Genomic DNA, 25,775 nt, shown 5'->3' on the forward strand with positions numbered 1-25,775 from the left:
TATGGGACCATTCCTTTTTGCTTTTTCTCTCTGTTTTCTAGCCTTATAAAGTTTCTCCTGACGCTCTGTGTGTGTGTCCCAACAGAGATCCATGTGTTACTCAGGCATCAAGGCTTCCTGAGGCTGACAGCCCAGACACAGCCCTGGTTTCAGTTTGTGCCCACTTCCAGCTTGCCATCTCATTTCAGGTCTGACAGCTTGTCTCCAGCCTCTGGCCTTAGAATGTAATGTAATGGGATGGGATGGGGTGGGGTGGGATGGGGTGGGGTGGGATGGAATGGAATGGAATGGAATAGAATAGAACAGAATAGAATAGAATAGAATAGAATAGAATAGAATAGAATTGAATTGAATTGAATTGAATTGAATTGAAGTGAATTGAATTGAAGTGAATCGAATCGAATTGAATTGAATTTGGGGAAATTGGGGAATTTGGGTCTGGGTCTTTCAAGGACTTCACTCCAGTCTGCTGGGACATGGCTCTCTTCTCCAGAGTGCAGCTGCACTGCAGCTTTCCCTTTCACTGGGAGGGCTGTACAGCTCTCAGGTTTGTTGGCCAAGGCAGGCCCCAAGAGTTGGGTCAGGAGCTCAAGGGGTTTGCAAGGGAATTGCATTTGGGTGCCAGCTACCTGAGGTGGGGGTCCTGCTGCAGCTGCCTGGAACATGGGAGCACCCCCAGAACTGGCAATTCATGCTGAGGTGGATCCCAAGATCTTGGCCACCCTTTGCTCCTCTGAAAGAAGCAGCCTTCCAGCAAGCTGGAGCCACATCCTTGCTCTGCAGAACAGCAGCACTTACCACCATTTATTGACTCCAACTCCTTGTGCTCTTTCAGCTACAAGGTCCCAGCAGTCACGCCAGCTGGCTCAGGTCCCACCTGTTCACGCAGTCTCCTCCTGTCTGTGTAGAAAGACTCCAGAACACCTCAACCTATTGGGAGGCAACGGAATTCAATCCCAGGCTCTTTACTCATGGACCTCAGCAGTCCCTGCAGATGCCCTTGCATTTCTTCTGCTGGAGGAGGTTGTGACACTCCTAGTGCCCCTGTTTGACTACATATGTACAGCAATGCTCACACAGCACAAGTGAGGAGGCCAGGGTAAGCTGCATTCCACATTTCCAAGACAAAAGAGAACCAGAGAAGCCTCTATCATCAGTAAGAAGCATCAGAGCAAAGTCATCAAAACAATGCCACACACATAACTAAGGAGAGCTGGAAACTTCTCAGTTATCTGATCAGTTATTTCCAGTAGCAGAAACCTGACTTAGGATCCTGTAATGCAAAGCAACAGATATCGAGGAAGTGGCAAAACATGCTTGTGTGTGAGGAGTAATGTGAAAGACCTGAAAAAAAACCCAGACCAAGGAGGGGATTTCTGCATCAGCAGTGTGAGCCAGGCAGCCCGGGCCAGGCATCGCGCCCCAGGCCCAGGGTGTCTGGGAGCCCCAGCCTGCTCTGCCATTGAAACACAAGCTACTTGAGTGATCTAAGTGTTGTAACCTCACCATCCCTGACCTAAAATGAGCTTCAGGAAAACTGAGTTCTTCCAGGAAAACTACCTGCAAGCAGGCTGGAGTCCTGGAAAAACCAGGCACAAGCCAGGTCTCTCACCCAAGTGTGCACATAGCTCATCTCTTCCCTCTGTCCGCAATGACCAACACTCCTCACTCCTATGCCTGGTGGGACAGATAATATGGGACTAAGGTGGGGCATACACATGTGTGTGTTGATCCTGTCTCCAATTCCTGACTGCATGCGTAGGACCAGTCTGCTCCTGCAGTGTGGGGCAGTGCTCTGCTAGGGCTGGGCTCACCTTACTCCCAAGTGAAAGGGATGTTTTCCCCATGGAAATGCCATTCCCCCAGGGAATTCCCATCCAAGCATGGCTGCAGGGATATGGGGTCCTGTGCACTCCAGCCAGGGTTGCTTCCATGCTTGCAGGGCCTCCTCTGTAGCCACTGTTATGATTAACTTCTGATCCCAAGGAGATGTGAACCCCAGCATCACCTGTCCCCATTTGGCTGGTCCCTTTGAAAAGCCACAGCTTTTTTAGGAGTCACACCTTGCTCCAGTGCCAGCCTTGGCTTGCTCGTCCTCCCTGCTCATCTGCTGCACCCCATCATGCTGTCCCCTAGTCACCTGTGAGGAGAAACAAGGACAAGTAAAAGAGTAAAGGAACTGGGCATCAGTGGAGAGGTCAGTGGCAAGAGATGTATAGCAGGAGACAGGATCTGGCTGCACATTTAATCACATTCCTCACATCTGGATCACAGTTTTTTAAGCTGTTTTTCCATGTCACAGCTACATTTTGTGCTGCTGCTCCCAGAGGTCAGACACTTACCACTGGTCTCTTGGCAGGTCGTGCGCAGGGTGCCATGTTCCTGGACAGGGCACTTGTCTTGGAAGGGGGTGTAGGTGTCCCCTTGTTCCCATCAGCTCTGCAGTCCTGGGTTCTCTCAGCAAACCCCTGCCAGTGGGAAGGCCCAGCATGCTTGTGTGCACAGAAGAGAAACTGAAGAGGCTCGTTCAGTTCCTGGCAAACAACCTGGAGGCAAAATCCAAAATCCTCCCCCATGCGTCCCCTGTGGCATACCTGGACTGGCAATGAGACTCTGCCCTGGGCACCCCCTCCTCCAGGCATGTCCCTGCACCCCAACTGTCCACAGCCCCATCCATTGGAGACCCCACACTGCCGTAGGCACCTGCGTCCCCACCACAGGCGAGGGGCTGGGACCAACCCCCCCGGGCACCTTCACCCCAGGTGTGGGCACACAGCATGGGTTCATTTTAGCATCGGTGGGGACGGCTGGGGATACCCCCAGGAGGAGCGATTTGTGTGTGCATGTCTGTGCAGCTGTGTGCCTGCCTGCCTTTTTGTCTCTGTGTGTCTGCCTGACTCTGTCTCTCCACCTGCCCATTTCTGCCTGCTTCCTTCTGCCTGCCTGCCTCTCCTCGCCTGTGCACCTGTCTGCGTGAGCATCTGCACCTCTCTACACGGCTGCTCGTCCCTTTGTCCGTCTGGCTCTGAGCATCTGTATGTGCGTGTCTCACTGTGCATGTCCTTGCCTGTGCGCCCGTCTGTCTCGGTGTGCGTGTGACCTTGTCCACCTGCCCGTGTGCGTCCGTGTGCGTGTCCGTCCGTCCCCACAAGCAGACGCATCCCCCTGTCCCGCCCCGCGCCCCGCCCGCCGCCGCAGCCCTTCAGCACCGCGGCGCACGGACAGCTCCCGCCGCCGCCTGCCGCGCCGGCCCGGGGGCCCGCGCTCCGCACCGCGCTCCGCACCGCTCCGCGCTCCGCACAGAACCGCCCCGCCCGAGCGCCCCGCCCCGCGCCCCGCTCCGCACCGCGCAGAGCCCCGCCCCGCCGTACATAAGCGCCGCCGCCGCCGCCGCCGGTCCCGCTCCGCCGCCATGAGCTACAGCGCGGAGCCGGCGGCGCTGGCTGCCTCCTACCGCCACCTCTTCGGGGAGGCCCCGCGGCGCTCCGAGGGGGCGGCGGGCCGGCGGGCGCGCCCGGGCGCGGAGCCGGGGCCGGGGCGGGAGCGCAGCGCCGAGCCGCGGCGGGCGAGGGCCAGCGAGAAGGAGCAGCTGCAGGGCCTCAACGAGCGCTTCGCCGGCTACATCGAGCGGGTGCGGGCGCTGGAGGAGCGGAACCGGGCGCTGGCGGCGGAGCTGGCGGCGCTGCGGCAGCGGTCGGCCGAGCCGCGCCGGCTGGGCCAGTTGCTGGGCGGGGAGCTGCGCGCCCTGCGCGCCCGCCTGGAGGAGGCGCACGGCGAGCGGGCGCAGGCAGCGCTGGAGCGGGCGCGCCTGGCCGAGGAGACGCAGCGGCTGCGGGCGCGCTGCGAGGAGGAGGCGCGGGGCCGCGCCGAGGCGGAGCAGGCGCTGCGCTCCCGGCAGCAGGCGGCCGAGGGGGCCGCCCGCGCCCGCGCCGACCTGGAGCGGCGGGCGGCGGCGCTGCGGGAGGAGCTGGCGGCGCTGCGCAGCGCCCACGCCGAGCAGCTGGCGCAGCTGGGCGCCGCGCTCCGCGCCGCCGCGCCCCCGGCCCCGGCCACGGCCCCGGCGGGGCGGCCCGACCTGGCGGCGGCGTTGCGGGAGCTGCGCGCCCAGTACGAGGCGCTGGCGGCCCGCAACCTGCAGGCGGCCGAGGACTGGTACCGCGCCCGCTGCGCCCGCCTCCACGAGCGGGCGGCTCGCAGCCAGGAGGCCGTCCGCGCCAGCCGCCGGGAGGCCGGCGAGTGCCGCCGCCAGCTCCAGGCCCGCCTGGCGGAGATGGAGAGCCTGCGCGGCGCCCACCAGTCCCTGGAGAGGCAGCTGCAGGAGCTGGAGGAGCGGCACAGCGCCGAGGCCGCCGGCTTGCAGGTGAGCCGGGCGGTGCCGGGAACCGTCCCCGTCCCCGCCCCGCGCGGGGTCCCCTGCCCCGGGCAGTGCCGGGCGGCTCCGCTCCGCCCCGCCGCTCGGTGCCCTGCGGCTCCGGGCGTCCTCCGCCCGCGCGGTCTACCCCGGCGCTCGGCGCCGCCGTCCCAGCCGCCTGCCCCCGCACTGTGCAGCACCGGGCACCGGCGTCCCACGCGATGGCACCGGCTCTGCGCAGCACCGTCACCTCCGACCCAGCGCTCCCCCTCCCCTGGCCCTGTGCAGCGCTGAGCACCGCCGCTGCACGCAAAACCCTGCAGCGCAGCTCTAGCCTCCGCAGCGGCCCCTCCCACGGCTCCGGCTCGGTGCAGCGCTGGACACCCCCGCTGGGTGCTGCACGGTGCCCCCCCCCCCCCCCCCCGCTCCCGCACCGTGCTGTCCGCACTGTATGCGACACTCCCCCACGCACACCTCCAGCCACCAGCGCTACACAGCACCAGCCTCCTCTTGCCTTGTGCGGTGCCCACCCGTGCGGGGGCAGTGCCCCCCCAGCACTGCGCAGCGCCAGGCATCCTCCCCGCAGCCTTCCTCCCACCCCGGCACAGGGCAACACATCCTGCCTCACTAGGGCATCGCCTGCTGCCTTCACCCCTTATCCATGGCCAGAGCTCCAGAGGGCAGGTTTTCTGGGGGACAGGCAGGGCCAGGACACTCCCTCCCCACCCCCTTCCCCCACGGGACATCCCCGCACATGGAAGCACTGTTTGGGGCATCACCCCATCCCTGCCCTGTCCCTTAAGGGTCAGCTCCAAAACTGCCCACACAGTCCTTGACGTTGTGAGGCAATTCCTCGAAGCTGTCTGCCCAGGCTTGGCCCCTTGCCCTGTGGCCTGGCTCTTGGCACCTGCGCTGCAGAAATTTGAGCTCTGTGAACGTTAGGCCTGAATTTGCAGCCAGATCCCAGCATCTCTTATGTCTGTGGAAAGACTCACAAGGGGCAGACGCTGAGCGCTCTGTATCTCTTATTCCATTACTGCAGTATTACCACATTTTCTTGCTACAGGGAAACATTCATGATTTTTAATGAAATAAATCCTGAGATTGTTCTGTTACATGGCTATTAAATGATCTGTGGTTTCTAAACCAAGCCGTTCCCTTCTAAATACTGAAACAACTGCCTTGCATTATACCTGAAGGATGCTGTTATTTCACACCCAAGTAATAATGCCATGTCATTTTCAAGGCCACATTTTGCCATACCCTCTAGAACTTGTGACTGTAGCTCCACGCTGCTTCAATTTTCCTGAATAGTTGAGGACTTCTTCAATAAATGTTGTGGAAATAGGCAACGTGCAATATTTCCTGTAGTGGGTAAAAGGATTACACAGAGTAATCTTCTTAAATAGTCTTGATGTCATGTGAAAAGAGGGATTCTGGAAACAACCTGTCAATTGGGAAGAAAAAAAAAATAATGCAACTGGATTAAACAGCACCATAATTGAAATTGCTTTAGCAACAGCACAGCAGCATTTTTCTGCATGGCCCTTAGGATCTGCTTTAAGTGGGGTAATACTTAAGAGTCCTTTGAGCAATGTGCATGTGTAGCAGCTAAACAATTTCCCTAGCTGCAACCGGTGGAAAAGGATGGAAGTCTGTTTAAAAAGATAATATTGGTATTGTTTGAGCTTTTAAAATGTTCCTATAGACTGCTAAAGCAGGGGCATGCCTTTATATTTTTAGGCTATCCAGTCATATGCACCAGTATGTGAGAGCTTTCCATTAGGGGATAGGTTTGCCATGGTGTGAGGAGGGGGTTTTATTCAACCAGCTGGTAGAGCTGCAGTGTGGAAGAGAGGTACAGGCAAGGTGACAAGGATAACCCATTTTTAAAGAGCATTTTGTTCATGCAGACTGGAGGCAGAGGGAAGGGGGCTGAAGGCAAAGAGGGTCAGAGCAGCAAGAGTGGGGCTGCGCTGGGGTAGGGTCTCCTTCCTGTCACGGCTCCTCGGTGCAGCAGCAGTCTGGCTGCATCAGAGCAGAGGTTTTAACCTGTTGTGCAGCAGGTCAGTGGACATCCTGGGGCTTTTCAGTTGATGCCCCATTGGTCTCCTTGAACCCTTTCCCATTGCCCAATCCCACCTCAGAGCACAGCTCCATGCAGCAATCTTGCTGCAGGAGATGGTCAGGGCAGCACAGGCCAAGGCAGAGACCCCGAGGATGGCCCATAAATGTCCTGCAAGGTGGGATGTGTCCAACTAACTTGACAGTGACATGCGCCCTGCCACATTGCAGGATGAGCTGGCACTGCTTTTCCAAGGAATTTGACTTTGCTTTGCTCAGACTGGGCTCACTGCAGCACAGCTCCCTGCTCCTTGGGCAGCTCCAGGTCTGGCAGCTCACTGTGCCCAAGGAAGAATATACTTGACACAAAGGAAAGGACAGGATGGGAATGAGGATGGGGGTGAGGACAGGGACAGGATGGGGATGGTGTGGCAGGACAGAGTTCATTCGCTGGAACAGAAGAGCTGGAAGTAATCACAAAGTCCTGGCTGTGGGAGGGGGTGCGGGAGAGCAGACATTGGCAGTGGCCATTGCAGGGCTTTGCAGGCAGGGATGCACCATCACTTAAATGCAAACTGCTTACTCATTCCTGCTCCAAATCACGCTCCTCTGGTGGCACAGCGGGGTGGCTGGCTGCATGTGGGAGAAAACCAGGCTGCTTAATTTCTGGTGAAAAAAAAACCAGAAGCCACAACAAAAAGATTACTCCCCTTTGTTAGCAGGAGATCTGGCCTCAGACTCCAGCTAGAGCTGGCTGTAACAGCCATGGCAGGGCAAAGCTTATGGGAAGGATGCTAGAAGGATGTTGTCATCCAGCTGAGCACCCTGGCTCTTGCAGGACAAGCCCCTGACTCTGTAACCCCCACAGATCCCTGTATTCAGAGCCCCCCACCCTGGGGCTCTGAGCCATTTTCTGAGGAAGGTGTCAGACTTCCCCTCATGGAGCCGGCTCTTCCCTCCCGCCCTGGCAGCACCACCTCTCCTTGCACCACCCAGCTGCGTGTCCCGGCTCCTCTTGAGCCCCTCCAGATGCATACTGCAGCCCTTCTCCAGGCACCTGCTCCAGATGTGGGCTGCTGCAGCACTGGCTGCTCTCACTTGTCCCGCTGAGCCACTGCCCCTGCTTTGACGATGTTTGAGCCCCAAATTTCCCTTCCCTCTGCAGCAATCTGCCTCATCCCTCGTGGGACCGGGGGCTCCACCACTGTGTGCTGTTTGCCCCCACCACGTCTCACAGACCCTGCTGCAGATGGGAAACCATGTAAATCCATCAGTGTTCAAAGCCTCCCCCCACCACACACACTCACAAGGCACGTACAGTGCTCTGCCTGCTTCTTCATCCCTGTTCACATGAGACATCATGGTCCCAAGCTCCTGGTGGGATATACCATCATGGACCAGTCGCCCATTACATCTTCCCTATTTTCATGATGGGCAGAGCAGAAAACCTGTGGGAGAGGCCCCTGCTCCGAAACACAGCCCTGAGCACGCTTGCCTTTGCAGGACACCATCGGGCAGCTGGAAGATGATCTGCGAAACACCAAAAATGAGATGGCTCGGCACTTGAGGGAGTACCAAGACCTGCTTAATGTCAAGATGGCCCTTGATATCGAGATAGCTGCCTACAGGTAATGCTGCTCTTACCCTGCTCTGCCTGGCCACATCCCAAGCCTAGTTTCCTGACCCCACCGGGCTGGATTATTTTCAAGGGCCCAGAAAATGCCTGGGTACACACTCGAGGAGCAACACCATCATGTTGCTCATCTCCCCTGCATGGACCTGCTGTGCTCCTGCCTGGGGAACAGCCATGGCTTCATGTCATGCCTCCATCTAGCAGCCATGAACCATGTCCCCTAGGTGTCCCAGGGGCAGTGTTCTGTAATGGGGACAGCTGGGGTTGGAAACTTGTCTCTCTTGCAGAGTCAAAGTAGATGCATAAGGCGGAGTCCCTCTGGTTCGGGGTTTTATTTTCCTGATGTTTCTGGGGGGAGAGGAGGGAGCCGGTCTCACGTACCCCATATTTCAAGGTGTTCCAAAACTGATTGACCAAAGCATATCATTTTGAATCCGTTTCATGGTGCAGTGTGACCTGAGCCAGTGTCCACCACAGGCTGGTGTGATGGCCTGGAGTGGTTGGACTTGCCCGCAGGTTACAGCATGCCCTCAGGTTTTGCAGATGTTTCACGTGAGATGTCCGAGACTAACCTCTTCCCTTGTGATGTGCTTGCAGGAAGCTGCTGGAGGGAGAGGAGACCCTCTTCAGCATGGGAAGCGTCGGCCTTTCAGCGCCCAATCCCCTCCCCAACCCCACTTACTCCTTCCAGCCAAAAAGCTTTAGTTCCTCTACTCTGTCCTTCAAAGAGGAGGAGCAAGGAGAGGTTATTAAAGTGACCTCTAAAATAACATCCAGAAGGGCTGATATGATTGAGGGCACCATAACCTCTGTCAAGAAAAGAGGGAGATTAAACCTGCATGAAGGAATTGTCACGAATGCAAAAATGTAATGGTCAGGACCCCATCTGTTTTACATTTGAGGGGGAACAGTCTCCACTCGGCCTTTAAATTGCCCTTCCAGGCACAAAGCCGCACTGGACTTAGGGGAAGCCCCCCTTAGAAACACACAGCCCCCTGGGGATACCGACCCAGGGCCAGCTTCCTCACAGGTTCTGCCATGCGGAGGCCGAGCTTGGCACATTGCTCCCCTTTAAATGGGGCAGAGGCATGGGCAGGTAGCTATAGGTGCATGTTGGTTGTCGTTGTGGTGGCACAGTGGACTCATAGCACCCACCATCCCTTCCCCCCTCCGCCCGAAGCCGGCGAGGGGGAGCTGGCTGGGACCACTGCTCAGCCAGCTCTCTGGGGAGGGGGGGTGAGGGAAACAACATGTCTACTATAACTATTTTCAAGGCTACAGACCTTCATCTACTATCTAAATCCACGTATAGCTAAACTCTTCCCCACTCAAGCTGTAGCCTCCTACTTTTAATCGCAGAAGCACAGAAATAGCCATACTGGACTGTAACCACACCTGATGTCTGGTCTATGAGCCACTTGCATTTTAAACTATAAGGAATGTTCCTATTTTTTGTCCTGACAACTCTGTCTGGTTTTCAGCAGCATCGGTCCAGCCAGGCACACAGGGCTTGCTAGCAGCGGGCGCAGGGCAGGGGACCGGTGCACAGGAGCTGAAGGCACCACCACGCTGTGGGGTGCAGCACTTTGGTGTTGCTGGCTCCAGAAGGTTGGGGTCTGCAGGGCCCCTCGTTTGGCTGCACAGTTGTCACATGAAAACCCCACACTCACATTAGCACCATGCCTCAGCCAGTGCTGGGAAGCTGCAGGACTCACGAACACCAGCCCACAAAGCATCCTTGTCTCCGCTCTAACTGTTCCAACGTGTGCCAAATTTGATATAGGATTTACAACCATAGGTTTCCTTCAATGCCTTAAAATTGCCAGCGATCGCTTTTGCAAGAGCCGGAGACTCCACGTGTGTGTGTGTTGCGTGTCAGTGCCCTGGCAAGGTTATCATCACAAGACCTTACTGCCCTCGCGGTGGTGCCAGAGTAGTTCCTGGAACCAGCAAAATGTTTGCTTGCACTCTTTCTTCTTCTATTGTAAGGCACAAGTTAATAATTATAAAAAAAAGACATAGTTATGTGGATCAAACTGAGCTGTTTTGTCTTCTTTGCTGCTGCTTCACCTCGGGAACACATCCTGCAGCCAGTTCGGTCCCCAACAGTCCCTCTGGTCCCCTGCAAAGGGCTTGGTGTTGGGGTGCACCTGCCAAACTCTGCTGCTGGGGCCGCAAGGCAAGGCTGGTCCCACCAACGGCAGTGGAGCGTGTCTGGGTCTCACCCCCAGGTGCCTGTTGTGGTGGCCCTGCTTTGTAGAGGAGTTCATGGCCAGCTGGCTGGGGGAACCAGGTCTCCCACGGCCGAGTGTATCATTTGCCCAGAAAATGGACTCTGAGTCTTTGATTTGCATCACCCCCCTGACAGTTCTGTCCCAAGACACCTGCCATTTCTGCTGCACCCTGTCTGCACGCCCAGGGGTTAAAAATAGCCTCTTTGCCTTCACAAGTGAAAATAAAGCAATGTACCCGATAGCAGATGGAAGAAGTGAAGGCGTACCCACCTCCCAAGTAAACCCAGCAAAGGTGCCCACAGAGCTGGCGTCACCGGTGCTGGCTTACGTTTGGAAGATGCTCGTGCTCTGCCCGAGGTGTGCCTGTAGAGGGGCAAACGGGAGGGCAGCGGGGTGCGGAAAGGGCACGGGCAGGCTTCCCACTGGGCGGCCCTGCCGGCGGTATGCTGTCCTATTGCCTTCCTATTCCTGTCTCGTCATGCCACGCCATGGCAGCCTGCATCGGAGCCCCAGGGACACGGTGTGAACCATCACAGGCTTCTCTGCTAGCGCTGCAGGCCAGGAGCAGTGCAGCCACTTCCCTCAACCTGGCCACAGCGATGACCTCAGTGACAATGCCGTGGTGAGCTGCTCACTGTGGGGTGACGCAGCCCTCAGGAGCAGTCCTGCAGGCGGGCAAGGCAAAGGGCACTTTTTGGAGGCAGGGGAGGGGGCTCAGGGCACGGCTGGGGCCATGCATCCCACCAGGAGCCTCCAGAAACACAATGCAGAGCGACTCAGGGCATCCAGGCAGAGCTTGGAGGAGGGCAGCACCTGCAGAGTTAAGTCCAGGGCACCGGCACATAAAGCAAGGACCAACCAACCTCCAAATAGCTCTCGGCTCAGCTCTCAGTTCAGAAATGCAAACACACAGCAGTTCTTCCGAACCATAGGGGGAATAAAAGGCAGACGTGACTGTGCAGCTAATGTAATGTATTCTGAACCTCAAATACCCCCCAGCACTGCTTGCTTGCTGTCCCTAGAGTCTAAGCAGACTGACCTGTTCTTTGTCTCCAACACAAGCCTCCGTCGGGATTCCTGCTGGCTCAGCCGGCTGGATGCTAGCAATGAAGCAATGAATTTTACTTCGGTGATACCAATGTGGAGCGGCTGCAGTTGTGGAGGAAGGCAGCAGAGCTGGGGGGAGGACAAGGCGCTGCTTCAGAAAGTGGCTGCTTCGCAAGGGCCACCTCCAGAGGTTTCCTGCATCTCTGGAGCTCTGCAGCATTTTGGTGCTGTCTTATGATGTTAAGCTCCAGCGGTGGTAGAGAGGCAGCAGGCAGGTGTTTAGGATACACCAGAAATAATTAGGCTGGATTTTAGATCACCTTACAGTTTTGACAGCCCCTCTGCTGGGGTCTGTTCCTGTGATCTTACAGGATCTGAGATGCCAAGCCTTAATTACCCTGATAGCAGCGACCGACCAGCCCCACACATGCTCTCCCATGACTGAGGATGAGCAAGACCCCTTGCCGGAGGGGGACACACTGCTTTCCTGAAGGACAGGGACCAACCACAGGTGCTGTGCAGCAATGGAAGAGCTCCCAAGGCGGGCCAGGGCCACCCCCAGCTCTGCAGCAGCCTCCCAGCTACACATAGCCAGCTTCTGGCCGCAACGCCTGTGCTACGGGACCCTGGCACCCCAGTGCAGATGCAGCCCCTGGGGACAGCTTGCTCCAGGCATTTCCCAGGGCTCAGCCCATTCTGGTTGCAGGATCAAAGAAGGGGCTTCTTAGCGCCAAACTGAAGCACATGGAGCCCCCCCTGCCTGCGGGCGCCAGGTGGCTGCTGCTGCAGGGTGGGAAGGCTGAACCCTTCATCGAACATGTGGGGACACGTGGCACTTTCTTACCCTCCGGGAGGCCCGTGCCCACACACTCCTCATCTTTAGAACAAGGACAGCAGAGAGGGACAGGCCCGGCTGGGCACGTTACCAACACTGACCTCCAGCTACCTTCAAGCAGGCCTCCTTTTCTATTGCTGTCCCCTCCAGGGTGACTCCTTTCACCTGCCTGCTTATACGCACCAGGCTTCCACAGTGGAGCACTGAGCCGGAACCGGGCAGTAAAGCCTCCTTTGTGGTCCCACCTTTCTTACTGGGTTAAACACCAAGGCTGCCAGAAGAAAGGAGAGTCACACTGCAGATGCTTAAAGATTTATACCACTGCAGAACCTCGACCTCCCAGATAAAAGACAGCCGCATGCACAGGCTGCACCACTAATGACCAGCCTGGCTGAGCACAGCGCTCGGCTGGAGCTCAGGGGGAAAGGGAGAGTTTGCCACCTTTGGGAAAGGCAGCTCTGGAGGACCACAGGGAAGGCATAAGGTTACGTAGGATGAAGGTTAGGGAGGTGAAAGCCCAGTTAGAACTCAGGCTGGCCATAAAAATAACAAAAGTTGTTTTTACAAATAGACTAGAAACAAAAGGAGGACCAACCTATATACTTTATTGGATGGTGGGAACATTTGCCACGAAGGCTGAGGAAAAGGCTGAGGTACTTAACATGTCTTTGCCTCAATCTTTAATAGCAAGAAGAGTTACCTGCAGGGTACTCAGCCCCCTGAGCTGGAAGACAGGGAGCAGAAGCAGAATGAAGCCCCCACAGCCCAGGAGGCGGCAGTTACTGACCTGCTGCTGTGCTCAGATGCGCACAAGTCTGTGGAGCCAGGTGGGACCCACCCGAGGGTACCAAGGGAGCTGGCGGAGGAGCTGGCCAAGCCACTCTCCATCATTTCTCTACAGTCCTGTCAACGCAGAGAGGTCCCAGCAGACTGCAGGTTAGCCAATGGGACACCCATCTACAAGAAAGGTGGGAAGGAGGGTTTGGGGAACTACAGACCTGTCAGCCTGGCCTTGGTGCCGGGGAAGGTTATGGAGCAGATCATCCTGAGCATCATCACACAGCCGAGGGAACTGGGGCTGTTCAGCCTGGCCAGGAGGAGGCTCAGGAGGGACCTTGCTGCTCTCTACAGCTCCCTGACAGGGGGTTGCAGGCAGGTGGGGGTCGGTCTCTTCTCCCAGAAAACAACTGACAGGACAAGAGGAAACAGCCTCAAGTTATGCCAGGGGAGGCTTAGATTGGACATTATGAAAAAAAAATCACTGAAAGGGTGGTCAAGCATTTGAACAGGCTGCCTGGGGAGGTGGTGGAACTGCCATCCCTGGAGGTGTTTAAAACACATGTAGGTGTGGTGCTTGGTGACATTGTTTAGTAGTGGACGTGGCAGTCCTGGGTTAATGGTTGGACTTGATCTCAAAGGCCTTTTCTGACCTAAATGATTCCATGATTCTATCAGCTCAGGAAGAAGCAGAGAGCGGCCATTTCTCCATGATGCTGCATTGCCTTCATCTTTATGCTGGGGACAACTCCAGCCTCCACACAGGCATGCAAACTTCCACCAGAGAGCTAGTCAGTTGTTTTTTTCCCCTTGATGGAGATTGCTGGCCCACGCACCATGCAGCTGTGGCTTGGGGCTGCCTGGCTCTGCTCATTTCATTGTCACATGAGACGAGAGATGTCTGGGCAGCCTGGGATGTTGGCTAGGATGGGCCTAGGTCATGCTCCTGCTGCTTTCCAGTGATGGAAGAGCCTTGTTCCTGCTGTGACCCTGGAACCAAGGGTCTGTCAGATCCACTGGAGTTTCCTGCAACAGTTGTCTGTGCCGAGACGTACAGTTCCTTAAAAACAGAGAGAGACACTGCACACAGAGAAGTTTTGTTAATGATATTTGTCCAGATGCTGGAATTCATTAAAGAGTAAGCCAAAGAAAAACACCCAAATAGTCTCCTTTGGCAGGAATGCAAACATCTTTTCCAGACTGGGGAAGAACCCTGTCATTCAGCAAGAAGGAATCAATAGGCAATTCAGAGTGAAGTCTCTTCCAGCACCTTTGGCGGGATCCATCCAGATCTCTTCCTTGCCAGCTCTTAGCACAGAGACCTCCTCAAAGAAGAGAGCATCTTCCCCCAGTGACCGACCCACACAGAGAGCCCTAACACCAGCAGCTGAACAGATGCACCTGAACGATCAAATGTCCACATCTGTGGGGTCTGACTTTAAAGTCAAGTTTATATCAAAATAGCATAAGCGATGCCAGCTCATTCGTGCCAGTTTTCACAGTCGTGTGGAAGAAAGGATCACTTGGCAAATGCAGCATAACATGCAAACAGGGCGCTGCTTGGGGTGGGGCGAGAGAATGCTCATCAGCTCTGTTCTGTCCCAGTAGATTCCAGCTGAAGTAGGGCTACAGAGCTGGGGTCTGCAAGTATGGGGGACGGGGGTGGGGTGGGATATGCACTCCTACAGCTTGTGCAGGAGTCTTCACCCAAACCCCAGCTAAATTAGGAGGAAGGCACCATTCTGTGACAAATGATTATATCCTTGTTAAAGCAGTATGTACTGCAAAGACACTCTGCTGCCCAGAACCAACTGCTCTGTTTGAGCTCGGCTGTCCACCGTAACGCAAAGAACAAGCGCTGTTCACACTAAACATGGACATACCTGCTTAGATGGAAGGGAAATAGCCCAAAAATTTGAGTGCAATTCCAGGAGCCCCAGGCACACATCCACTTGCTGCTTGTAGATCGGAGCAAAGCTCCTGGGGTGCCATGAGCATTAGTACTGGAACAACACAGGCACCAGAATTCAATTTCTCTCATAGTAGGGCCAGCTCAGCTTCTCTGCCTTTGGGCATCTGGCCGCCTGCATCCCAGAGAGCCCAGGAGACATGAGCTCCTGGCTCCCCCGTGCCCAGAGCAGCCCTGAACACCCTGACACACATGTAGTCATTCTCCAAGGTGGCATACATGTGTAGACCCGAGTGTGGTCTGTAAGAACAGCTGTTTGGAGATCTCATTCAGAAAAGCTGAGGTCAGACTGAAAAACGCAGTTTGCAGCGAGGCTTAGAACACCATTAATTTTAAGCAGATTTTCAATGGAAATGCAAAAAATCCCCCCAAGCACCAGACACGAGGCATCTCATTAGCAAATTCCTAGACCAGTGAAGAGGCCTGAGAGCTGTATGAATAAGAATGCCTGGCAGTACTTGAAGCAAGCCAAAATATTCAGGCTAGATTCTTAAGTAAGTAAGGATTAAAGGATGATACCAAGACTGAATGTCCCCTTTACCCCCTAAATCCTTCCCTAGCCATTTTTTGTACTCATCAGCTTGACTTCAACCACATTTAAGAGCTGAAGGTCTCAAATATACCAGACTCCTCCCAGTTTCATGCAAGCAGGTGCCTAGGTGAAATACACTCATTGATTGAAAAGTTGAGCTTCCCTTATCAGACACCAGAAAACCCATTCAGAGGGCAGAGGTTATGAATGCCTCGATACCAAGGCAAGCTTCATTATGGGCTCATTTGCGACCAAAAGACAAAGCTAGCTGTGAAAGCAAAAAACCCCTCCCTAGAATTCTTTTTAAACTGTTCACCAACTACTTGTGACTGATCAAATTCAAGAACTGATGAACAGTATATATGATACGCGCTGAATCCTTTTGGTTGAACTTCTCCACAGATAACTAAGTAAATCCACAATCCACTTGCAGCTGGTACAACCTGCAACACAACAAATTTCAGCCCAGGTGTTTAAAATTTTGCCAAGTGATAAGCAAGTAAGAGTAGTTTTCGTAAACGCCACACACTTGGTGACTTTGGCAAACAGGTACAGTTTCCAGTCCTGGTATGCCTGCAGTCACGAAGGGATCTTGATCATAGAGTCTGTTCATTGCCCGCCCTCACATACCCAGCAGTAGCGTGGAGTTTGCATGCACACTTCATAGAAATTATTGCTCTAGATGGACAGAGCTGAGAACTGAAGAACTCTGCTCAAGGTCATACAGCAAGCCAAGGACAGAGCTGAGAAGAGAATGCAGGCACCCCCGTGTTCAGCTTACCCGCTCAGGCACAGGAACACCACCACCACTCTTGTGCTGTATGTTGTGGCACACAATCTATTTTATTGCCACCAATGGGTGAAATGTTTTCCCATGTCCTGTGAGGAAGAAAAAGGAATATTGCAGGTTCTTGTGAAGGGTGTTGGGCTTCTCACCTAATGAGTTCTCACCTTTCAATCCCAGGTAGATGCAAGAAAGGACACACTGGTCCATCATTTAACATAACCGCTTTGTCACCACAAGCTACATAAAGGCATGCTGCAAACAGTGTACTCTGAGCGCTCGTGGTTATCTTGGAATGACTGGATGCCACCCAGTAACACATGAAAAGGGCTCCAAAGCAGCTCTCCCAGGAGAGATCATTTTTCCTCAGTCTTCGCCAGGTCCCCACCACTCACTTTTCTACTGTTAATGTTTCCTTTCAAAGAAAACAGTAATTTTAAGATTTCATTTTCAAATAGACGATTTTACCATGCAACTAGAAAATACAAGCTCTCTTTTCCACTTCAGGAAATATTTCTTTTGCAGATCACTGTTGCTTTCACACAAATATATTGTTGTTATACTAAATAAAGTCCCAGCAAAAAAGGTGATACAGCTCCAGCAAGAACGTTGCAGCTGCAGGGCAGCCAATCAATTCTGCATTTCACTTGCCATAGGATAATCATTTATCTCTCAAAACCAGTAAAATTTGACATATTCAGTGATTAAACCTGTATCTATGGCAACTTTCTGAAACCTCAGCAAGTATCCATTGGCTCATTTAACAAGGGTGTCTTAAGGATGACATGAGTAAAATTCAGCTTACGATCACCTTGCTGCCTCTCTTCATGCTGAACTAGTTGGCGTTACAGAAAAAAAAAGGAGGTAGAACAAACAAATAAAAAGCAAAAGTGCTAAGAATGTGCTATTTGCAACATTCTCTACATCTCTCAGCAAACATCTATCACAGCAGAACAAGTATATTTTAAAGCAGCTAAACATTCAGGCTGGTACCTGGTGCACTGCATTAGGTGTGCAGCATAACAGAAGATTTATGTGAACGACTTGACCATCTCCCTTTAAAAGGAAAAGATGGAATACATAAAAACTCCAACGTCTGTTAATAGGCTCACTCTCGACTGCTAGAGTGAATTCCCCACCCCCCCCCCCCCCATTTGCATGGAGCACAAATTTCATGATACTGATACTCCCCACTGAAGAAAAGTGAAAAAATGCCAGGGATGTAATTTTAATGTTAATGACTGTTAACATGCATTAACATAAATCATTGCACATAAATGCCTGATGATTCCCTGAAAAGAAATTCTACAGAGACTAGTATTAGACAAGCTTGAATGATTTTTTCGTAGAATCGGGAACTCATTGTTCACAGCTATGCAAATGAGCGTTAAGGGTTCTGCTGGCTCAGGTGTGCCACAGTCTGGTAGCAATGCAGATCAAGGCTGGGTGCAATATTGGTGCTCAGAACATAAATGATATTTCACAGTGCCCTTCCATTTACAGGGCTCAGCTGCCCATTTCACTAGACTCTTGGACCTTACCTTCTTGTTACATTAAATCTGTATCAAACAAAGAAAACAGGCAGAACGTAACCAACATGACTCAATGCTCATGGCTTGATTGTAGCTTGATCTGCATTTGTAAGAACTCATGATACCGGGGGCTCGCCATCTCCTCTTCCTGGGAACTAGCAGATCTGTAAAGCAACTCAGAATTATGCTGCAGTACAAGTCGTATTTAATTAGGATCTGTGTCACTGCTAAGTAGGTAACCAGAAAATAAACCCAGAATTATTTCATCATGTGAAGAAACAATAGTATCTGTAAAATAATGACCAAGTCCAAGCACACCTTGCCTCACTTCCAGAGCACGCAGCTGTCTCATGTCCTGTGAGGGCAGAGATGCCATCCCATAGATGGGTCTGTTGTTACAGAAGCTCTTTATCATGAGGACCAAAAGTGACTGAAGGAAAGCAAAGATTAGAAGACCAACAGAAATAAAACAGCAGCAGGAGAGCTGAAAGAAGATTGGCATATTTTAAAGTAAGCAGAATGATTATCTTTATGCAGGAAGCCACACAGCCTGCAGATCAGCCCTGGCAACAGCTAAAGGTCACCTCAGCTGCATGCGGATGTGTCCCAGGGGGTACTGCAGACACTGGAGAGCAGATAAAACATCAGTGCCTTCAGGGTATGCTTTAAGGTGAAAGCTAGCAGGATGTTCAACCAGGAAAATTAAGCTAAGAATATGCTTTCTGAAGGCAGGTAAGGCAGAAATAGAGAGAGATGTGGACAAATGGGAAATAAGAGGTCACTCAGCATTCATACCGAAACATCAAAGGCAATGAGGAGGATTGAAGATCTGTTAAGCCCCTGAAAAAAACAAGTAGGAAGTCTTGGCCTTCTGCATTTTAACTGGCATGTGATCTACCCTACAGAAAACCTCTCTTTAAAGATACCCAGAAGCCCTTTTTTTAGAAAAAAAACCCTGAAACCAAACCAAACCAACAAACTGACACTGACAGCAGAGCCAGTGGCAGCATAGTCATCTTGAGGCTCACCAGTATCCTAGAATGACATGAATTTGAATTCACTATCAGCTTCTATATAGCTGTTAAACTTTGCAAATAAGCCCTTCTGCAGACACGAAGTTCAAGCCTGGATTAGGGAAGAATTTGAGATGTAAGAAGTGACTATACTGCTAATGTTTTTAAACACAGAGCTATGCACAGAAAACAAAACCATGAGTGATAATGAAAAAGGAAGTGGCAGTATGAAGTAAACAAACTAGATGCCTTGCATAAAGCCAGGATGGTCAGAGCAGCAGAGAAAGATGTGGTTCACAGGGGACTTGATAACAGCAGCCATAAACATGAACAAAAATAATCTAGAGGTGGCTCTGACAAAAAGATGCATGCTTTGAAAAAAAGAGGTCCTGTAACTGCATAGGAATATTTTTCCTGTATTGGTGTTGAAAAATCATCTTGACTATTTCTCACTGAACTCCTCAGTAAGAGGAGAGTCCCAGAAATTCCATGTTACTCCAGCCAGCAATACCACAGTTAGCTTCAGTGGAGATTCTGCTATTAAACTACCCTTGAACATTCAACCCCCTAATTGAGATTTGTTATTCTAATAACCCCAGAGCACAGCCAGCAGCTTCAGTGTCAACTGCTATAATTCTGAGGCTGACATAGGGAGCACGGCATGGAAATACGAGAGCTCAATTTTAAATTGGCTAAAATAAACTTTATTTTACTGTTACAATATATAATCTCTTATCAACACAACTCAAAGTGTTTACAAAATAATCTCATCTTCTGCTGCATTTTAAACACTACTTTTATACAAACTTTAAAGGTAAAATAGGAATTTGTAGCTAGAAATTGTTACATTTTTTAGAAGCATCACAAGAATTACTTCAAACAAGAGTTTTTTTTTTCTTGTGATGCCATCTTCACAGACAAAACTGAAGATTTATGGTAAACACCTGAGGAAGGATTCATGAAAGGTTTCTTTAGACAAAGGATGCCAGTCCTCTTAGGCTGACAGTGAGCAAGTGCATTTGAGCTAACTTAGGTGCTCTGAAACACTTTAGAAAGGAATGTCCTCCCCTTCCCTACACTGACTATAGGGAAGGGAGGGAGCCTGGTGCTTAATGGTAGCTTTCATGAATCTCTGCACTGATGACCTAGTATGCAGCAAGACCACAAAACACAAAGCTCTGGTCCTTAATACTGCACAAGAAACCATGGAAATCTTAAACAGAACAACAATTGAAGTATTACAATTGTCACAAAACCTAGTATTTTAGTATGTTAAGATTAAAGTTACCTAATGTTCTCCATGAAACTGGTAGCAACCGGCAAGTATTACATTACTCAACCCTCATCTCCACTACAATGCACTAGGTACACATTAGAAAGAGTGGAAAAAGCTACCATTTTCACAGCTGCTAGAAAGATATGTGCTAAAATACAAAAGACTTACGGTTCTGCCAGTCAAGTCAGTTGAGAGATTTTACACGCTAGCAGAATCAGGCTGACAGTGATTATTTTACATACAGCAAGCAGGTAGAAAGAGGTGCTACTTTTTTTCTCCCATGCATAGTTTAACCAGCTTATAGCCAGTTCATCTCCATTAAGACTAGAGATGCATGATCTACCATTTGGTATAAGCCAAACTACCAGCAAATATATTTCCAGTGCAAAGAAAGTTGTCTTTCTTCAAGAAAAACAACTAAATTTAATGCTACTTGTCAAAAAAATGCTTACAATGTGTCATTTTCTACCTGTTTTGGTCTGCATTTCTAAAGTTCCCTTCCTTTCCCCAAATCACATCCAAAGACAGATGATCACAGTACATTTTTTTTTTTTTTTTTTTAGGCAAAGGACTGTCTCCTCCCCAGAATAACTTATACTACCCACTGAAGATCATCCCTGAGAGCACTGTTCTAGCTAGACACTTAGAAAGCAAACAATGTCTCATAGCTTAGAGGAAAAAAAGGCTGTTCACCCCGTGAAGTCCTGTGGTTTTAGAAAGTAAAAAAAAAAAAAAAATGCAGCTACTCTGAGCATTTAAATTCCCTGAGCTGAGTGAAATTTGAAGACAGTAATTTGTAACACATAGCATAGCAACATCTATAGCTGTACTTACAGAAACTGTAATTTTTTTACAGTGGTAATGTCAGATGTTAAAATACAAGCAAAGAGCAGTTAGTGGTGGTTCCTTTTACTTGCTTCCTGTCACAGGAAACACGATGGCCTTCTTTGGTGAAAAACAGCAGTGAAGAAGCTTGATGACTTCAGATTCTTTTTCCTTCTGATACTCTAGCAATCTTTAAGTTATAGTTAGTGGAGATACTACCAGGCCATAGTGCAGTACAAGTAAACCATCCTGGAAAGAAAAGAAAGAAATTGTGTTATTGTACCACTTTGCCTTCTCCATGAGGCATTTTCTGTCACCGCCTGGTATAACAGCCACTGCATGGCAGAACCTCAGATGCAATCTCACTCACCATTATATACCATGTCCCTTTCATACGGTGAATGCCAGTTTTGAAATATCAAGGCAAATAATTACATTCCCTTCTGAGATAGAGAAGGGTGTTAAAAAGAAAAAGAAAGTAAAATCTGGTACTTTGCTTTATTCTGAAGTTATAATGGAATTATCTCATCTTCATAGAACAGACGCTAGTTTACAACTCATGCTGCTTTCCACATGACACTGTGGGGCAGAAAAAAAGTAATCTCTTAAATAGTTCTAGAAGATGCTGTCAAAAGCTGTACTAGAAAAGCCCAGACTACTACTACACATTTATTAAGTAATGAATACAAGGGATTACACAAAAATAATAATCCCTTTAGTCATGTTTCTCCTCTTCTGAGACTGCTCCACATAATAGAAAAACCTTTCACCTATGAAACAGGACACTTCCCAGCTGTTTAGCCTTACTTAAATCAGTTAATTCACACACAGCTGGTGAAAGGTCTAGCACTCAAGTCTGCTTCCACCATTGATCTACTGGGAATTTGATGTTGCAGTAGACCTATTTATATGGACTGGCTTTAATAAAAGTTTTCTTTTGAAGGGAGAACTACATTAATCACAACTGATACGATATTTTGCTTCTGACGTTTTTGTCTATTAACATACAGGACATAAGATCACATATGTTTCAGAGAAGTTACATAATTCTGTGTGATGGGGTATAGCAGCATGGGAAAAATAATTAAAATATCAATCACAAAAAAAAAAAGAATAACAAGCCTGTTGCCACTTTACAAGTTCTGTATTATAATACTGTAACAGTAGAAAGTACTATATTAGGCTAAACACAGTGTTTAAAATATATTTGAAATATATCTATCTCTTCCAAAACTGTAATTTGTAATCTATGTAAAAAAGCTTTTGACTGGTTGGTGTAGCTTCAACTACTCATAAAAAACACCTCTGAGCCATTTTGCATTGGAGGAAATTTAAGATGAAGAAATTGATCTCAAGAAGACAGAATGTGCTTTTCCACACCTCCATGACATGCCCTTTTTCTTGCCTTGGGAATTCTTTTCAGACTGTACCTATCAACACCTCTATGTTCTGTCTGGAAGATGACCTCTTATTAGAAAACCAGAAAATTTTGCCTCTAGTGTCACAAAGCTCTTTCAGGAAAAAATCACCCTAATTGCTGCTGTGTGTAATTATTTTACTCTTCTACCATTAGTTTATTTAACTTTGTATGACAGCTAAATGTTGCCACTGGAAATAAAGCTACTGTTTTGCCAAAAAAAAAAAAAAAAAAAAAAAAAGGAAAAAAGAAGAAAAGTGCAGTTATTTTCAAAACACGACGACAGTGGAAGAGCTATCAGAGTTTTAAAATGTGACTGTGAAAGAAAAGATTCATAACAACGGAGAACAGATCTGAAACAGCAGTACTTTGATTAGTTCAGCCAACTTGCTCATTTAGTAAGACCTGAAGCTCTGTTTCTGGCTACAGATTTTGTCATTTACTTAAAGAGGAGATTAATATTCTAAGTCAGGAAAAGAGGGCAGCAAAAAATGAGCCAATTAAAAAAAAAATTAAAATGTAAAGTCCTAAGAATGGCCATACCAGGGCAGACCAAAGGGCTACCTAGCCCCACAGTGAAATTCTAGATAAAAAATACATGACAAGGGCAAGTGTGCTACCTCCCTATAAAATTTTTCAAATTCAGAAGTGTCTCTCAGGAAGTTCCTGAGCCCTAAGTCAAAATAGTTTTGTATCAAGTGTTTCTTCTACAAACTTGGTCAGTTGCCTTTGAATCTACAAACTTTTGGCAACCACAAGTCAAATCTAAGGGAAATCAAATCCAAAATCTCTGGACATGGTGATGTCAGTCACAAGATCAAGACTGAAGGTCTGAAAAAAGGGATTAAAACGCAGGTACTGAGAAAAGTGGATCACAGTTTTTTTATAAGAACTGTCAAAACCAACCAGATGGGTCATGTTGGAAAAGAAGGACAGCACACAAAAACACCTCTAGAAGAGACTACGTTCATGCTACAGAAATATGTACGTTCTTTATCTCTACATCTACGGGTGATAAACTGCTTCAGAGCAAATGTGCTCCACGAATCTCACGCAGCTTCACTTCATTTAAAGAATGCTTAAGACAACAAATGAGGGCGTAGCGTAGGGTAGATGCCAATCAACCTTAACTTTGATGGACAGGAATGAAAACAATCCATTAATAACCAGAAATACATTGCAAAGTCCTGAAAAGATGTAAGGAAGAGACAGCAGCTTTAACTCACTCAGGACCTAGCATGAAGTAGGATGATGGTGTTGCAATATGAAGATAAGAATCTGATTGTCCTCACTTCTTGTTAGTTAGAGCAGGTACTACAAAGTTACTTACCCCTTGGCACGTATATTGTTACACCTTCACAAAGGTATACTTACTCCTTGTGCCTGTTAGCTACTTCATTAGAAATAATAAGATACATTAAAGCTTCCTTTCTGTGAGAACTGTAGTCAAAACCACTTTTGTCTGTAGCAGAGTTTCTTAAAGGAAAGAATAGTTTTAAAAGAAAAAATGCTACAATGTATTCTTTGATAAAGGAGTTTTCAAGTGGTACATTTGACAGCGGGACATTTAAAGAAATCATCTATCTACACAGGAAATATACCTGTTAAACCAAAGGCCAAACCCATTGCAATTCCTTCTGTACAAAGAGAAGCTGAGACTTAACCAAGTACTGGCACTGCTTAGTCTGTGATTATTTACTTTTTAAGTACTATACATTTCTACATGTTCATCTGCTTTCTCTAGATACTGTTCTTAAAAGGAAATCCAAACAGAGAATGAGCTCTCACTGCTTATTACAAATCTCACATCAGGCTAACTCAGACGTCCCCAAAAGCAAAGCAAAACTCTCCAGTGTTCTTCACCATGTATTTGTGAACCTGACCTAAAAAAAATTTAATGGTAAGTACCCCACCTGTTACACCCAGCTATAAACTTCAGAGTGGGAATGACAGACTGAAACATCATAGTATATACAGCTGTTGATGTTGTAAAGAGCAGCAGCAACAAGAAGTGCAACTTTCCAAATTCAGTATCCCCACAGTAAAGAGTAAAACACTTCCATAGCAGATGTGTACTAGAGGGTCACAGTAATTAAATTAGATCACAGCTTTTACTGCCTACCTCAGGCAACCAAAAAACCCCAACCCAATAGCATTGGGTTACACAAAAGTGAGAGTTACAAAGAGACTATTATAAACTGCAAGACCTCTGTGCCAAGGGCTAAGGTCCTAAAGGAAGCTACCCTTTTTCAGCTTTTCCCATGTGTGAGCTTATTATATCCATCAGTGATGCAGAGCTCCGAGAAGGACAGTTTCAGACAAATGAAAATAACTAGCAGCTTGGATCATGTTACATTAGGGCAGCACAGGGGAGGAAGGTAATACAGGGAAGAAATTATATTCCCATACAGTTAATAACAAACGTCCTTCCTCAGCTAATTGATCAAACTGAATTACAGGCAGATCCCAATGCTTGGTAACAAAATTGAACCTTTTAAATTTTTCTATCAGTGCCTTTGATCTCTCCTTGCAATAAATTCCACAAGTTTTACACTGTTTTAAAAACTAAGCAAAGTCACTTCTTTTTATATAAATTCTGTGCAGCAAATTTACATTTTTGCCTTCAAGAGAGCTCGGTATCTTATCTCCAGCTAATTAGAAAGATTCAATCAACCACACAATTTCAGAAATGTTAAAATATCTTGAGATCTATAAGATTAAACAAGATTTATTCCTGATTTTTTTTTTAGTCTTTATCAACTAGTCAAACTAACATGTTAATTGTTTACATTCAACCACTAGAATTAGTTGCCTATTTACTCCAATTAAAACAACCCAAACGGGTCACAACGCAGCCAGTGTCAGGAATATTTTACCATCAGATCATACTTGATCTTCCCATACCTGCTGGAAAGACACAGCTATACAGAACAGCTGAAATCCTGCTGGCTTGAACCTACAGGACTCTTAAATTTACTGAGGCTCTAAGCCACTACTACACCTCGTTATTCAGTAGGACAAAAACCCCAACACTCAAAATCTCCACAAAACAATCTTAAGCATTTAAGAGCCATCCAGGAGGAGTAAAAGCCCCTAAAAAAAAATCACTGTGATTATAGTCCAGAAAAGTAAATCACACATCACTTATGTTATATGCTGCAATGCATTCGAAGAAACTTCCAAGATAAATGCTGCCAAAGAATGCATGTTAAAATTAATGCCTTTAGCAAAGAGAAAGTTAACTGCATTTTAAAAATAATTTTTCTCAGCAAAAACAATTACCTGCTGACACGAACGAATCTGCAAATGAAAAATGCAATTCAGAAAAGCAGTTATTTTTCTTCTCCCAACAGTGACTTTACTCATTTAAGTAAAAAACTCTAATGTTTATTCCTTTAAATGACTTCGTATTTCCTAGAGTAGCTACTGAAGCTATTTTCTTAGCATGAAGCACCTACAATGAACGTCAGAAACTGGTAAATGACA

General features: G+C 49.0%; 2 protein-coding genes across 6 annotated transcripts in view; one reads left to right on the forward strand and one right to left on the reverse strand.

The window, feature by feature from the left end:
* Positions 1–2,848: 2,848 nt before the first annotated feature.
* Positions 2,849–9,689, forward strand: INA (internexin neuronal intermediate filament protein alpha). Its single transcript, XM_080403500.1, has 3 exons — positions 2,849–4,360; positions 7,919–8,043; positions 8,646–9,689. Exons 1-3 carry the CDS (start codon positions 3,038–3,040, stop codon positions 8,917–8,919), a joined length of 1,722 nt encoding a protein of 573 aa, XP_080259626.1. The 5' UTR covers positions 2,849–3,037; the 3' UTR covers positions 8,920–9,689.
* A 142-nt stretch (positions 9,690–9,831) lies between these two features.
* Positions 9,832–25,775, reverse strand: part of PCGF6 (polycomb group ring finger 6) — a 38,132-nt gene continuing 22,188 nt past the window's right edge. Inside the window, exons 10-12 of one of the 5 annotated variants that reach the window (XR_013930625.1) lie at positions 20,882–21,121; positions 11,322–17,922; positions 9,832–10,645 (exon numbers count right to left, since the gene is read on the reverse strand). Coding sequence is in view for 1 of the 5 variants with exons in the window: in XM_080403513.1 (XP_080259639.1) it covers positions 21,065–21,121 (57 nt within the window). In the remaining 4 variants the exon portion in view is untranslated. Of the gene's footprint in view, positions 17,923–19,452; positions 21,122–25,775 lie in introns of those variants that run through there. The other 4 variants (XR_013930627.1, XR_013930628.1, XR_013930626.1 and 1 more) reach the window with 4 other exon arrangements.

The sequence above is a fragment of the Falco punctatus genome (genome assembly GCF_963210335.1).
Source record: "Falco punctatus genome assembly, chromosome: 9".
Classification (NCBI taxonomy): Eukaryota; Metazoa; Chordata; class Aves; order Falconiformes; family Falconidae; genus Falco; species Falco punctatus.

Excerpts from the sequence above, each read along its gene's own strand:
- INA (XM_080403500.1), top strand. The coding sequence starts at position 3,038 with ATGTGCGTGTCTCACTGTGCATGTCCTTGCCTGTGCGCCCGTCTGTCT. Across the intron at positions 4,361-7,918 it reads CCGAGGCCGCCGGCTTGCAG|GACACCATCGGGCAGCTGGA; the intron begins GTGAGCCGGGCG and ends TTGCCTTTGCAG. Across the intron at positions 8,044-8,645 it reads ATCGAGATAGCTGCCTACAG|GAAGCTGCTGGAGGGAGAGG; the intron begins GTAATGCTGCTC and ends ATGTGCTTGCAG.